The sequence below is a fragment of the Pteropus medius genome, unplaced genomic scaffold, assembly GCF_902729225.1.
Source record: "Pteropus medius unplaced genomic scaffold, Ma_sr-lr_union100, whole genome shotgun sequence".
In the NCBI taxonomy this organism is placed as follows: Eukaryota; Metazoa; Chordata; class Mammalia; order Chiroptera; family Pteropodidae; genus Pteropus; species Pteropus medius.
In genome coordinates this window covers 4,458,836-4,474,708 of record NW_024345601.1, presented here as the reverse complement: position 1 = coordinate 4,474,708, position 15,873 = coordinate 4,458,836, and the positions used below count along the sequence as shown (strand labels likewise).

The 15,873-nt window shown below is 36.9% G+C and overlaps 2 protein-coding genes and 1 pseudogene across 12 annotated transcripts in view; 1 reads left to right on the top strand and 2 right to left on the bottom strand.

Annotated features, from left to right (window-relative positions):
• The window catches only part of SNX5 (sorting nexin 5), a 23,691-nt gene extending 22,203 nt beyond the window's left edge, over positions 1-1,488 (bottom strand). Inside the window, exons 1-2 of one of the 5 annotated variants that reach the window (XM_039874427.1) lie at positions 1,346-1,488; positions 1,027-1,109 (exon numbers count right to left, since the gene is read on the bottom strand). In XM_039874427.1, coding sequence (XP_039730361.1) covers positions 1,027-1,077 — 51 coding nt within the window. In that variant the 5' untranslated portion in view covers positions 1,078-1,109; positions 1,346-1,488. Of the gene's footprint in view, positions 1-1,026; positions 1,110-1,296 lie in introns of all 5 variants that reach the window. The other 4 variants (XM_039874429.1, XM_039874428.1, XM_039874426.1 and 1 more) reach the window with 4 other exon arrangements.
• Positions 1,433-15,873, top strand: MGME1 (mitochondrial genome maintenance exonuclease 1). Of its 7 annotated transcripts, none has more exons than XM_039874435.1 (5): positions 1,433-1,604; positions 2,381-2,954; positions 4,577-4,793; positions 14,203-14,335; positions 14,709-15,151. In XM_039874435.1, exons 2-5 carry the CDS (start codon positions 2,441-2,443, stop codon positions 14,868-14,870), a joined length of 1,026 nt encoding a protein of 341 aa, XP_039730369.1. In that variant the 5' UTR covers positions 1,433-1,604; positions 2,381-2,440; the 3' UTR covers positions 14,871-15,151. The 7 variants fall into 7 exon arrangements, with proteins under 7 accessions (XP_039730369.1, XP_039730371.1, XP_039730365.1 ...); XM_039874437.1 differs by having other exon boundaries at positions 1,559-1,768; positions 2,381-2,687; positions 14,709-15,873; XM_039874431.1 differs by having other exon boundaries at positions 1,559-1,768; positions 14,709-15,873.
• Positions 5,799-5,917, bottom strand: LOC120612034 (uncharacterized; annotated as a pseudogene).

Here is a 15,873-nt window from a genome sequence, read left to right as displayed (position 1 = left end):
TTCCCACTTCCGGTGTTAGTAAAAATAATTTATTATTTCAACTTTCAAATAAAAATACGCAAACCAAGACCCGACCATCAGGCACAAAGTAGCATTTTAGTAACTAATACACCAATGATACCTTTGTTGTAATGATCCAGTCGCGCTGTGAGCTGTCTATTTACTAGATGAAAAATAGTCGATATAACTTTTAGGATGACTTCCAGGTTACTTAAATCTACAAGCACTTGTACTTTTATATTGATTTAGATTATTCTTCACTTTCCGTCAGAAAAAAATTTATGTTGATGATTCTGCACAAAAACTGATTCATACCAACGACTATGAATTGCAGAATTAACCCAAATGCAAAAGCGCAATAAGAGTGGGAGCCTGTCTCGAAAACTTTGACTATGGTAACCTGAATTTACTGCACTTTCTAGTCCTCAAGATTTAAGCGGTACAGGGATAATTTACATAAATGTCCAGGCTTTAAAAGTAACCGAGTTCAGTTCAAGAAGTATCTGAGCACCTACTAAGTTACAGAACTCCCTCAGTGGCGCATTAAAAGTTGTAAGGAACATAGCTCAGATTTCTGACTTGATGGAATTTCCCTAGTATTTGGGGCAAAGTTTTGAAGTAGGAGTTTGGAGGCAACAAAACCCAACTGTCGTTTGTTGCATGTTAAGTGGATTTCACGTTCCCTGTCCACTCCCCACGAAGCCAAAAGAAGTTTTAAAAACTTCCTACGTAAGAACACATTCCCGGGTCTCCAGAAAATCGCCACGGGCCCGCTCGATACGGGACACCCGGCCGCGCGCTAAAAGGAACGGTCCCGAGTCACTGGTTCTCTCCTCCCCGGGTCCGCAGGGAGCGCCCTGGCCAGCCTTTAGGGAGAACAGGCCATAGCGCGCTCGGGGTCTGGTGGTGCTTCCCGCGTGGGCGAGCCCCTCGATGCGAGCCCCGGGAGATACGGGAAGGAATGTGGGGCTTCGGAAGGTCGGCGAGGCCTCCCTTCCTGGAGCCTGAGAGCCGGGAGGGCCTCACCTTGCTGCGGTCCTCCTCCTGCTGTTGCAGCAACTCGGGAACTGCGGCCATGGCGACGCGGGCCTTGAGCGGGGGCCGCCTGACTGAGCGAGGAAAGAAGAGGCTGGGCTGCTGCCGCCTGGGTAGCTCTCAGGAGCGGCAGCGGCCCCGCCTCCGCTGGCCTCCCTGCCGGACGGCGGCAGGAGACCTCGGGACTCCGCCACCATCCCAGAAGCCCTGGGAAAAGCGAGCGGAGCGCCACGTGCTCCCCCAGTGCCGCCTCCCCCGTACCAGCTGCCGTCCATCTTGGAGCCGGGCAAGGGAGCTACGCAGAGCCTACCCTTGGTTCGGGCCACGCGGAAACCGCTGACCGCAGGGGTGATACAGGAACGTGGAGACAGAGACACTCTACGACCGCGACGCGTCTCAAGAAAGGTCGCGCTCGACTGCGGGGAAACTTATTACTTAGCCAGGGTCCAAGATGGCGACGAGCTGTGACGTAAACAAGATCTCGTGAGAGAGAAAGGGCGCGATTTGGAGGGCCCGCGCTTTTGCCTGAGGGGAGGGACTCTCCACGAATGGCGTGAGCGTCTATGGAGGTGAATTAGGGGCTAGGGGCGGGCGTGAGTGCCGCAGTGCATGCTGAGACCGCCGTACCTTGGGTGAGGCCTAACTCGAGACCCAAGCGCAGGACGGATGAAAATACTCGTGCGCAGAGGTTGTTCACGCTCTGAGAGTTAAACAAAAGGTGGTGGCCTCTGAGGTACCGACCCCTGCCCTGGGTTAGGCTTCTTTTTAAGCCGTCTCTTCCCTAATCCTGACTTCACCCGAGGCGCCACAGCCAATCCTGGCCCCACCAGGGTTCCACACCTACAGCAGAGTGGGAGGCTGCCTTTTTGGGGATCACGATGGTGTGCTCTGCTGACCGCCGCTTACCAGCTTGGACCTTACATGACCCTTCAGAAGCTCGAGTTCCATGTCTATAAAATGGGTCGCAATAGGACCCACCTTAGTGTGAGGGATAAAGAAATCTCATAGACTACTTAGCAAAGAACCTGGTATTTAAGGATCCGCGGTGAATTATTATAGGATACAGGTTCTAGGGTTTTTCTGTTTCATCTTCCTGGGCGTCATATTTCTTCAGATTGAACATTGAGGATGTCTTGCTCCAAGGTGTCTGCTATTTTGCATTTTAATAAGTGCTGATCCTTCTGGTTTTGATGAGAGTCTGTCTTTGGAAATAGAGTTGTCCAAATATGTTGCAAAAACTTATAGAATACGCTTTTAATGTGCAATATTATACTAATGAAATTTACACTTAGGTAGTTAAATATTTAACATATTTGGTACCTAACACCACTTTTCTCTTTAATAGGAATGCAAAAATTAAAAAGGCCCTCGGCATTGCAAGGTGAAGTGAAAAGAAAAATCTAAGATGAAGGCGTTTCAGATCATCTGCAGACAGCTTAGAAGTTCAAAGGGGTTCTCTGTAGAACCAGCCCTCCGTGTCGGTTTCTTCACTTCCTCTTATTCATGTGGCCGGAAGAAAAAAATGAACCCTTATGAAGAAGTGAACCAAGAAAAGTACTCTAATTTAGTACAGTCTGTCTTGTCATTCAGAGGCCATGCTCAGACTCCAGAATCATTATTCGAGGAAGATACTTTACTCTATGGACCTGTGAGTAAGTGTAAACCCCCAAAGCAAGATGAGGAAGCAGGGGTTCCAGGAAACTGGTTTCCTCTCTTCAATCCAGAGAAATGCTTAAAACCAAATGCAACAAGTGATGCTACAATTCCTTTGAAAATCCCTTTGCAAAAGAATAAGATAACAAGTGTGACCCGTGTGCTTCAGCAGACCATGACATCAGAACAGCTTTTCTATTTGGAAAGATGGAAACAGCGGATGATTCTGGAACTGGGAGAGGATGGCTTTGCAGAATATACTTCAAGTAACTTTCTCAGTTCTAGTTTTGTATTGTTACTATGTTTTCTAGAATATAGAGCACTTGTGTCATTCTTTTGAGATTTTTGACCCTTAACTAGTGAACTACTTTCAAATAATAATTAGCTCTAAGTATCACTTTGTGTTTTAACTCACTTAATCCTCATGACAACCCTATAAGCCATAGGGACTATTGTTCCCATTTCACAAATGAAACTGAAGCACAGAGATAAGTATTTTGACCAAATGATGTATAAAATTCATTTATTTTATAAGCTAAAAACTTAAGTATTAGCATTGCCTGTTTTCTTTGATTATGGGGTTAATTACCTAATAATGGAATTTTAGTTGTTTGCTAGGCATTCTGTTCAGAATCCATTAAATACCCCCTTTTCTACTTACCAGTGTAGACTGACTCATAAACAATAAGCCAGAACACATGATCTGTATTTAGATCTTGGTAAATTGAGATAATCAGATGCTCTTGATTAGGATCTGAGAATAAACTTTAGCCTTCAACTCCTAATTTACTAAATTCTTAGACAAGTGAGAAAAATAAGTTCCTTGAAACAGATTCCATTGAAAAGCAAGATAAAAAGAACAATGGCACAGGTGAATTATCTGGTCCCCATCAGGATTATGTAATTGTCTTTTGTTAAAGATGAGGTTTACATTGAGCATTCCTTAGCCCATGCTTCCCAGAGAGCAGTAAGTGGTACCCAAGCACTTTTATTTTTAAGTGAATATTCTGACTTGATGCTATCTGTAGTAAATCTTGAATCTTATAAAATTCGTTTTGACAAATTGAGTCGTTTTTGATGTTCTGAGACTTACAGTCTGAGGTATCCTATAATCTAGATTCCTGTGTTTATGCCTCCTGTATGTGAAGAACCTAGCCAGAGAGGTCAAGTATATAGTTGATAAAGCAGTTTTTCCTGTTTTTAACATCTTTGTGTTCTACTTCATTAAGCTAATCTGTACATGAATAGTACACTTCTTTTCCCTAGGTTTTAATTTCATCAGTCTTAAATTTCTTATAGGCCTTTCTTGTGCTGTCATTAAGTCCATTTGAGCCAAGTAAATTTGGAATAGAATAACTTACTCAGTTGAATTTAATTTAACTCCCCAAGTAATTTCCTGGAAGCTATCCATTTTTTGCCAGTGGTAGAACTGACCTTTCAAAATCTTTGCAAAAAATACCTGACAAACGTAATATGGTTTGATATTACCTCATTAGATAAGATTTTTTGGTTGTAAAAAGAAGTGTAAACAAAAGTGCAATTTCCTAAATTTCTAATGATTAGCACTTATAAACTGGATACTTAAATTCACAGTACCATAAATTAAGTCTGGTCCAGTAGCCCCCAGATCTTCAATTCTAATTTGGCCTAATTCAATTAGAAATACTTTATTTTAATCCATTTTATTGTTTAGGCTATTTTAGTCCCTTTGGTTTTCAAAGTGTATTAGGTTTCATAAGAGGCTAAAATGTGGTATCTCAAGGGTTGTCACTTAAAGATAAATTTTGCGTTATTTCTATTTTATTACTCAGTTTTTTTAAGAGTATTTGTTTTTAAGTACTAGTTTGGTATTTTTTTTGTTTTTCTTCTCCCCCAATTTTCTTTTCAGAGATATTTTTACAAGGGAAACGGTTCCATGAAGACTTGGAAAGTATACTTTCTCCCCAAGAGAACTTAAAAGAGAGAGATGAAAATCTCGAATCTGGCTACATCAAAAGTGTCCAGCATATTCTGAAAGATGTCAATGGAGTTCGAGCTCTTGAGAGCGCTGTTCAGCATAAAACCTTAAAGTATGGAGGTCTACTGGACTGTGTGGCTGAGTATCAGTAAGTATTAAATGGTTTCCATCAAAGTGTGGTGATGATAAATGCAGAGTGGGACAGATGGTGCCAGCCAGACACTATTTCCTCTTAACCTCCTGCTTCAAGGTGCAGCCTCTGTAAGATCAAAACCTACGTGATAGGTAAAAGAATTGGGTATGGGGCAGGAGATGGGGTGGATACAGAGGGAAGAGCTGCACTATCCAGGTAAATCTGTGTTCCAAAATCAAAGTGTTTGGTGGACGAAACGTATAACTTTTCAATATCCCTAGGACGGTCTTTTTTCCAGCATGTACCAGCAAGGTACCAACCATAAGATTCAATTTGACTCCTACATTTTCTGTCCTGTTTCCCTAAAAATAGCATCTTGATCTGTTAGTCTTGAAAATCAACTCTTTTTCTTGGCTCCCAGGTAGTATTTGACATGGATAGGAGCTTCCTGTGGTTTTTAAATTGCTCCTCTTACTATTTCCCATTTACTCCAGATTCCAAGGGTAGATATAACCTGCAGGTACATTTGTTCCAAAAAACGTATGTGAGTAATACAACAGGGTAGGAGAAAAAAAATTTGTGAGTGTAACCCTTCGAACTCGTTAATATTTTTAAAAAATTGGCATTTCTTATTCTGGAAACTGTTTAGGCCACACAGTAGTTTTGTGCCATGATTGCCTCATATCTGAGAAGAGACTTGTGTGCCTAGAAATTTAATAGGCTATTTTTGGCTGCCCTTTCTATTAACCAGCGGAGCCATACAATCAAAGGCCTATAAGAAATTTCTGACACCAAGCACTTCTCATAGAGATTAAAAAATATGTCCACAATACTACTGTTTGTTCTTTGCTCTTGATGTAAAGAGCATCAACGTTGAAAATATGAACATTGAACATTTTTTAAACTAAGGTTTTAGAAATTTTAGAAAAATTTTTTTAAGCAAGGCAACCTTTGGTTGACTTCACAGATTGCAAGAACCTTGTCATCTTACAATCCCTTATTTTTTATTTTTATTTTTCACACCTACAACATCTGGTCTTTCTAGATGGTCTCCCATCCAAGTACTAACCAGGCCCAACCCTGCTTAGCTTCCAAGATTAGACAGGATCGGGTTTGTTCAGGGTGGCATGGCTGTAGACTAAAAAGAAATTTTGATAGGTAATTTATGCACCTGAAACTAATGTAATATTGTATGTCAGCTATAAATGAAGAATTAAAACACAGTCTCCCACCCTGCTCTTTTTTCTCATGCTTTTAAATGTGGTAAAATATACATAAAATTGACCATTTTTAAGTGTACAGTTCAGTGGTATTAAATACATTCATAATGTGCAACCATCACCACCACTTATCTCTAGGACACTTTTCATCTGATAAAACTAAAATTATATACCCATTAAATGATAACGTCCCACCTATTTTCAGCCCCTGGCAACCACCATTCTACTTTCTGTCTGTGAATTTGACTACTCTTAAGTACCTTATATAAGTGAAATCGTATAGTAATTGTCTTTTTCTGACTAGCTGTTTCATTCAGCATAATGTCCTCAGGGTTCATCTGTGTTGCAGCATCTGTCAGAATTTCCTTTTTCAGGCTGATTAATATTTCATTGTATGTATGTACCACATTTCGCTTGTCTAGTTATCAGTGGACACTTGGGTTGCTTTCAGGTTTTAGCTATTATGAATAATACTCTTATAAACATGGGTATACAAATCTCTTCAAGACCGTGCTTTTAAATTTTTTGGATATATGCCAGAAGTAGAATTGCTGAATCATATGGTAATTCTATCTTTAATATTTTGAGGAACTGCCATACCATGTTCTACAGAGGCTATGCCATTTTATATTCCCAACAGTGCACAAGAGTTCCAATTTTTCCACATTCTCTCTAAGACTTGTTATTTTTTGTTTTTGTTTTTGATAGTAGCCATCTTAGCGAGTATGAAGTGGTATCTCGTTGTAGATTTGATTTCCATTTCCGTAATGATTGAACATCATTTCATGTGCTGATTGGCTATTTGTATATCTTCTGTACAGGAATGTCTGTTTGGTTCCTTTGCCCATTTTTTAAGTTTATTGGTTTTTTGTTGTTGAGGTTTAACAGTTCTTTATATATTTTGGGTATTAATCCTTTATCAGATACATGACTTGAAATACTTTTCCCCATTCTGTCGATTGCTTTTTTACTCTACTGTTAGTATCTTTTGATGCACAATTTTTAAAAATTTTTGTCTAATCCACTTTGTGTATGATTTCTTTTGTGGCCTGTATCCTTGTTGTCATATCTAATAAATTATTGTCAAATTCAATGTCATTAAGCTTTGACCCCGTTTTAATTCTTATATTTAGATCACGGATCCATTTTGCGTTAATTTTTGCATGTGATGTTAGGTAGTTCAGCTTCATTCTTTGCATGTAGGTATCCAGTTTTCCCAACACCCTTTGTTGAAAAGACTGATTGAATGTGTTTGGCACCCTTGTCAGAAATCATGTGACCATATAGATAAGAGTTTATTTCTGAGTTCTCTGTTGTATTCCATTGATCTATATGTCTGTCCTTTGGCCAGTACCACACTAATTATTGTAGCTTTGTAGTAAGTTTTGAAATCAAGTGTGAATCTTCCAGCTTTGTTCCTTTTCAAGATTCTTTTGGCTATTTGGAGTCCCTTGAGATTTCATATGGATTTTACTATTTTTGCAAAAACTGTCACTAGGATTTTTATAGACATTGCATTAAATTTATAGATTGTTTTCTGTATTTTGAACACCTTAGTAATATTAAACTTTCCAATCCATGAACATGAAATATGTTTCCATTTCCATTTGTTTACTTTAATTTCTTTGAGCAATGATTCGTAGTTTTCATTATATGTCTTTCACTTCATTGGTTAAGTTAATGAACAAGTGTTTTATTCATTATGATGCTATTATAAATGAAATTGTTTTGTAATTTCCTTTTCAGATTATTCCTTGTATATAGAAATGCAATTGATGTTTGTGTGTTGACTTTGTATCTGGCTACTTTGCTGAATTTATTCTGCCAGGTTTTTTTTTTTGTGGACGCTTTGAGGTTTTGACCCAAAAGATTATATCCTCTGTGCACAGAGATAATTTTACTTTTTCCTTTCCAATTTGCATGCTTTTTATTTCTGTGTTGCTTGGTCATTCTGGCTAGAACATCCAGTACTTTGTTGAATAGAGTGGTGAAAACAGATAGACTTGCCTTGTTCCTTATCTTACAGGAAAACCTTTCATTCTTTCATTATTGAGTATGATGTTTGCTGTGGGTTTTTCATATGTGGCTTTTATGTTGATGTAGCTTCTTTCTATTCCTAGTTTGTTAGGTGTTTTTATCATAAAGGATATTTAATTTTCAAACACTTTTTCCATATCAATTGAGATAATTTTGTGGTTTTCTTCGTTCTGTTAGTGAGGTATATTACATTGATTGATTTTTGTATGTTGGATCATCATTGCATTCAAGGAATAAATCTCGCTTGGTCATGGTGTATAATCTTTTTATTATGCTGCTGAATTTGGTTTATTAGTATTTTGAGGATTTTGATATCAGCGTTCATTGATCTGTAGTTCTCTTACAGTGTCTTTGGCTTTAGTATCATGGTAATGCTGGATTCTTGAATGAGTTACAAAGAGTTCATTACTTTTCAATTTTTTTTTAAAGTTTTAGAAGGATTGGTATTTTTCTTTAAACATTTGGTAGAATTTACCAGTAAAGATATCAGGTCCAAGGCTTTTATTTGCCAGAAAATTTTTGATTACTCATTCAGTCTTCTTACTAATTACGGATCTACTCACATATTTTATTTACTCATGATTTAGTCCTTGTAGGTTTTTGTTTCTAAGAATTTGTCTGTTTCATCTAGGCTATCCAACTTTTTGGCATTCAGTTTTTCATAATAATCTCTTATGCTTTTCATTTCTATAGTAATGTCCCTAATTTTATTTCTCATTTTTGTAATTTGAGTCTTTTCTTTTTTTTCTAAGTCCATCTAGTTAAAAGGTTTTTCAATTTTGTTGATCTGTTCAAAGAACCAACTTTTGGTTTCATTGATTTTTTTTTTTTCTCTATTCTTTTCCTGTTCCCTATTTTGTTTATCTCTCGGTTCATACTTTTTTATTTCCTTCTTTCTGAAAACTTTAGGTTTGCTTCTTAATTTTTTAGTTCCTTAAGTTATAAGGTTAGGTTGTCGATTTGATTCTTTCTTCCTGTTCCCTATTTTGTTTATCTCTCGGCTCATACCTTTTTTATTTCCTTCTTTCTGAAAACTTTAGGTTTGCTTCTTAATTTTTTAGTTCCTTAAGTTATAAGGTTAGGTTGTTGATTTGATTCTTCATTGCTTTTTAATGTAAGCATATTTTTTTTAATATAAGCATTTTTATAGCTATAATTTTCCTCTTCACACTTTTTACTGTGTCCCATAAATTTTGGTTTCATTTTCATTTGTATTTAATTGTTTTCTAATTTCCTTTGTGATTTCTTCTTTGGTTAAGAATGTGTTGTTTAATTTCTATAATTTTGTGGTTTTCTAGTTTTACTTCTGTTATTGATTTCTAACTTTATCCCATTGTGGTCAGAGAAGATACTTTGTATGATATCTATCTTTTTAAATAAATCTAGACTTATTTTTAAATAAATCTAGACTTATTTTTAAATAAATCTAAACTTATGGTTTGTCCTGGAAAATGTCCCACGTACACTTGAGAAGATTTGTATTCTGTTGCTGGGTAGAGTGTTCTGTATGTCCATTAGATATAGTTGGTTTATTGTGTTATTTTAAGTCTTCTATTTCCTTATCTTCTGTCTGGTTTAAAATAGGGTATTGAAGTCTCCAACTATTATTGTAGAACTGTATTTCTCCCTTCAATTTTGTCATATATTTTGCCAGTCTGTTATAAGGTACATATATGCTTATAATTGTTATACCTTCTTTATTAACATATATTGTGTTTCTTTGTCTCTTGTTGCCTTTTTAATTTAAAGTCTTCTGTCAGCTCTTGCTCTCTTTTGGTTACTATTTGCATGGGATATCTTTTTCTATCCTTTCACTTTCAGTGTATTTGCATCTTTGGATATATAGTGAGTCTCTTGTAGACAGCATATAATTGGATCATTGTTTTTATCTATTCTGTCAATCTTTGTCTTTTGATTTGAATGTTTAATCTATTTACATTTAAAATGATTGCTGATAAGGAGAGACTTAGGTCATTTCGCTGTTTGTTTTCTGTGTCTTGTTTCTTATTTCCTGCATTGACTGTCTTTTGTTCACCTTTTTGTGGTGAAATGTTTTAATTCCTTCCTTATTTCCTTTTGTGTATATTCTGTAGTTGTTCTTTCGATTACCATGAGGATTACATTTAACATCCTAGTTAAAATATTCTAATTTGAATTTTATACCATCTTAATGTTAATAACATACTAAAACTGCTCCTTTAACAGCTTTGTCCCCATCCCTTTCAGTCATTGCTACACAAAATTAGGTCTTTATACATTGTGTGCCCCAAAACATAAGGTAATATTTTTTAGATGCATTAATCTTTTAAATTATGTAAAAAACAAAATGTGGAGTCACAAACAATAGTTAAAATAAAACTAGCTTTTAGATTAACAGTTTTTTTTAAAAAATACTACTCCTGTAAGTCATGTAGAAAACAAAAAATGGAGTTACAAACTATTATTACAGTACTAGCTTTTATAATTGCCCGTGTATTTACCTTTATTGAGATCTTTAAGCATCTTTAAGACTCAAAAAAAAAAAGTCTTTGGTAGATCTACCATCACATCTTTTTCAAAGATAGTTTCTGTTGATTTATTTTTACTTTTGAATGGGCCATATTTTGCTGTTTTCTTTGTATGCCTTGTGATTTGTTGTTAAAAACTGTACTTTGAATTTAATATTGTGGTAACTGGAAATCAAATTCTCCCCCTGCCCCAAGGTTTTCTGGGTTTTGTTTATTTGGGGGTTTATTATTGTTGTATGCTACCTCTGTGCCAACCATCAACCTGAGGCGTAAACTTAAGGTCTTCTCAGGTCTCTTATGAGCCTGTGCCTTTCCCTGGACTTGCACAATCACTTTCTAGTTTCCCCCATATATGCAGTTGTATTTGGATGTCATAGTCTAGCTCTGACTTCCAGAAGGGAAAAAAGAGAAAATGAAGGGGTGGGGGGAGTGCCAGCCCTTTAAATCCCTGGAAATCACTTCATCTGGAGGAAGAGGAGCTTACAACAGTAGGGGGAGGTACAACAACAATGGCCACCCTCTTCTTTGTCTGTATGTGTGTGGTTAGAAACATCAATCAGCGATGAGACACAGATCCCTGATACTTGGAGGACATGGTCCTTTTTGTCCACTCTGACTCATACAAGCTATATACAAGCTGTTCCAGGAACATATGCACAGCTGCCTGCCCCATGAACGAAGAGCGGGGATGGGTGGCTTCTATTGTGCTAAGAGCTGAAATTGACAAAAATTAACCACGGTTTACCATCGAAGTCTTCAGCAGACTCTATACTTTCATAATAGTTATATCATTCTGCCATCGCAGTTGTTGTTTAAGTGGGTGGACAGAGTCCTTGGTGCCATCTTCCTAGAATCCTCCACCCCCATTCCGTTTTCAACCTCTGTTTAAAAAGTTATTGTGATTCTGAGATTTTATGATAACATGTACAATCATTTGTCCCCACCCCCACTTACTAACAAAAAATGCTAAACCCTGCTATTTTTCACTTGAAAATGTTTTAGAGATCTTTCTTTATTAGCTTATATAGATCTGCAGCATTCTTTTCTGTTTTAATAATTTTCTACTATTCATAACAGCTTATTAATGCTTTGTCACATTCGCTTTCAATTTTTTTAAAAGAAATATAATATTACAAATTAAGCTCATGTCATCTTTAACCACCTCTTCTCTCACAATCCCCTGGCCCAGGATAGTCACTGTTGTAAGTTTGGTGCTGTGCCCTTCTGGTCTGCTTTTTATACTACTTAACACACAGCACACTTCCAGTCTACTTTCTGCACTCATACATATGTGCACATACACTCATAATGCTATGTATAATCCACAAATGCAACACACTGTGTCTTGTAACATAACTGTGACAGTCACAATATATAGAAATCTCTAGATCACAAATCTCTAGTATCACAGAGCTTGTAAGATATTGGGTTCTGGAGACTGCATGGCTTTTCATCTTAACCTTAGGCTAGTTGCTTAGCCTCTCTGTACCTCAGTTTGTTCATCTGTTAAATAAAGCAAATAATAGTACCTACCTCTTAGGGTTGTTATAAAAATTAAATGAGATGTTCCCTGTACAGTACTTAAAATGCACACTATCTACTCAGTAAATATCAGCATTATTATTTTGATCCTGTTCTCTCCTTTTACTGCTGTTTGGTATTCCATTGTACGAATGAACCATATCCATTTCCCTATTGGGAACATTCAAGTTATTTCTGGTTTTTCAGATTACAAACTATAGCAAATGAATGTGTCTCCTTGTATTCTGTTACAAGAGTTTCTCTAGACAGATACACAAGTTCATTTGTTTGGTTGGTTTGGTGGGTGATGCATACAGTTTGGGTAAATTCAGTTGATCTGAAGTAGGCCTGAACATGAGTACTCCTTAAGTTTTCCGGGCACTGTAACTTCTACCCAGAATATCAAACCATTACTCTCCTCTAGTCTATAGCTAAAGAGGAAATTGCTGTGTGAAAGGGTTTGTATATTTTAAGTTATCACATATATGAGTGTGCTTATTTGTGCACACCTTAAATAACAATGTTAATAATTTTGATAACACCGTTTCTTATCATTTCAATCTGCATTTCACTTAAAGTAGGCCATGCATCTTTGTTTAAGAGCTATTTATAGATTGTCTTATTGCAATTTTAATTTGGATTTACACTACTAAATTTTTTTCCACAGTATTTAAAGTTCTACAAATAGAGGCCGGACAATGGGCTTGCTGTTGCCCTTGGTTATGGGGTCGTTGTTGGCACCCAGACCACAGCATTCATGACGAACTTAATTCAGATTGTACGTGACCACTGGGTACATGTACTTGTCCCTATGAGATTTGTCTTTGGATGTTATCTAGATGGAAAGAATGATGAAAAGCTAACTTCCCTCTGAGACAAGAGTTATTTAAAAGGGAATTGAAACCACCATGAAGAAATCACCTAGAAGTAAAAGCTGTGATTGAATTACAGAATGTTCACATTTTTAAAATTATGAGAGAAATAAAAACACATTATATAATTTGGAAAAAAAAAAAATAGTTCCACAAATAGAAACAGTGATCCATGGCAGAAATCTTTATTTTTAGGGTATTTTGATTTATTCAAAAAAGAAAACTGGGAATGGCAGCTATATTTCAATGTCTTAATATGAAAAAAAAATGTAAAATATCCCACTAATAACTTTTTTATTATATGTTGAAATAATATGTTGGGTTCAATAAAATATTAAAATTTTACCTGTTTCTTTTTTTTCTTTTTTAATGTAGCTGAAGAACATTTAAGATGATGTGTATCTCACATTTTATTTTAATTTTAGACAGCACTACTATAGACTGATTTTATAAATACCATGCATAAGTTGTAACTGTAGAGCTATAGTGACAGGTAACATACACAATATATTGTACAAAATCTCCCTATAGACTGCCAGTCTTGAAGTTGAAATTATGAAAGGCAAATTGAACAGATAGAGCCCTTTGAGGGTCACCAGTTATTAGTCCATTCATCCACTCTATGTTCCTTTTGACTTAAAAAAAAAAATGGTAGGAATTTTTTTCCTCCAATATCCTTAATAGTAAGACATCCCACCATGTGTGTGACCTTTTAGGGCAAGGACTAGGTCTCCTTATTTGTATTTCTGCATATAGTTGGTGCCTAGTAAGTGTTGACGGATTTGAACCCCAGCTTTGGTTTTTGCACAAGAGAATTTCTGAGGCACCATGATGTTTAGTTTTTTATGATAAAGACTTTCCTACTGGTTTATTGTGGTTCATTCTGTTAGGTATTTGAAGCAAAATCAACTAAGATAATAATAGGTGTCATTTCAATTTCCCTGTCAGCTGTTAAAGGAAAGGAGGCTGTGAAGGTCTGAAGGAATTTCGAGAGAGAGTAGAAACTTGAACTGTGGAAAAGTTATTTCCCAGCACTCCCACATAGGCCTGCACCTGTAGATCTCATCAGTTCAATTTAGGAAGCAGTTCCCATCAGATCTTTGTAACCTTAAGCTGTAAAGCTCAGAGGAGCTGGTTTTTTGGAAAGTGGAGAATAGAAGCAATAGTCATTGGGTAACAATAGTAAACTATATATAAGAGAGTTAACCTAATAGAGAGTTTGTTAGTTTGAACCATTAATACAAAGATTTCTTTGGTTTCTCTTTAGGGGCAAGCTGTGTGTGATTGATTGGAAGACCTCAGAGAAACCAAAACCTTTTATCCAAAATACATTTGACAACCCATTGCAGGTTGTGGCATACATGGGTGCCATAAACCAAGATGCCAACTACAGCTTTCAGGTCAGGACACTGAGCCTCTACTTCAAGTTTTGCTTGATGCTTGTTTATAGCTACTTAACTTCTTATGGTTCTTACTCTGTCTATATTCCACTGCTTACTCTGTTTCTTGTCCATCTACCACTTTAAAAAGCACTTTCCCCCACACTCTTCCTGGGCTTTTTGTTGGTGGCGGTAATAGTTCTTTAACGATAACAGTCCATTCTTCAGTGTCTTATCTATCATCTTTGTGTTCTTATGTATGCTGGTGCAGTCTTTCATCAACCCCTCTTAGAAACTGAATTAGGAGATATCACTATAGATTATTTTGTTCTGAGTTTGCCCTGGAGTAAGGAGGAAATGAACCTAAACTCTTGTCTTCCTGTTTTCTTCCTAGGTTCAGTATGGCTTAATTGTGGTGGCCTACAAAGATGGATCCCCTGCTCACTCCCATTTCATGGACACAGAGCTCTGTTCCCAGTACTGGACAAAGTGGCTTCTTCGACTAGAAGAATATACAAAGAAGGAAAAGAACCAGAATATTCAGAAATCAGATTAGTGGCAGGATGCTATTTGAGTACATTCAGCATGTTCTCACAGTTTGGGAAGAGAGATCACTGTTAACTATGACCTAAAATGGAGGTGCCACAGGATCTGAGAGCTGTATTAACATAAGCAGAAGTATTTGTTGAAATTTATTGCAACAAAAAAGACCAAAGCCAGAAAAGTTTAAAGAATTGGACTTGTGAACATAAAAGACCAACTATGCTACCTCTGGCTATGATTTACCTGAAAAAAGAGCAAGCAGGATTGGCACAGCATTGGTGGCTCTTGGACCCCACCCCTGGGGACCTTTCTGTGTCCCAGGCAGGACGCCCAGTCTTTGAACTGAAATTGGAGGGCATTGAGGCTTGGTGTGCCAAGCATTTCCTCGGGTACATCAGGACGGCAGGGGCCATGCCCCACCAGTTTGTGTGTGGAAGGAGAATTTGCATCAGCCAACTACTGCCGACACAGTTTTCTAAAACTTGTGTCGTAGATTGGGTTTCTCTATATATTTCTTTGGGGAAAACTTTCATTTAACATTTTTGAAAAATAAATATGCAATTCCTTAGCCTCGAGTAAATATTGCTCTCTGGAAAGATGGGGCATATTCACCATATCATTAGCAATAATACCTCTTGGCATATTAGCAGGTAACCCCTAGAAGTAGCCATACCGCAGTCTGAGATTCATAATTGTAGGTATTTTAATAGTTGTGTTCTGGTTTGAGTCAATGAATCATGTCCATAGAGAAAATATCATTTGTGGAATTTTTCACCTGTGGGGAACAATAATTATTGATTTTTTTATGTGTTTGACAAGTAATAAAAATTATTAGTTGTCACTGGGTTTGGGAAACTTAAATAAATCCCTGCTGTGGCCCTGGGGAAGGTTGCCTGTTTCTTGGAGCAGGTCAGCATTTAAGTTACAATTACTGTCTTAAATCATAGGGTGCTACAAGTACTTTTTTTCTTTCATTAGCTATAATTATAAGAAAATACAAGATGTGAATTAAACTA

Coding starts and splice junctions, on each gene's coding strand:
- MGME1 (XM_039874431.1), top strand. CDS start 2,441: ATGAAGGCGTTTCAGATCATCTGCAGACAGCTTAGAAGTTCAAAGGGG. Junction 2,955..4,576: donor CTTTGCAGAATATACTTCAA/GTAACTTTCTCA, acceptor TTTTCTTTTCAG/AGATATTTTTACAAGGGAAA. Junction 4,794..14,202: donor GACTGTGTGGCTGAGTATCA/GTAAGTATTAAA, acceptor GTTTCTCTTTAG/GGGCAAGCTGTGTGTGATTG.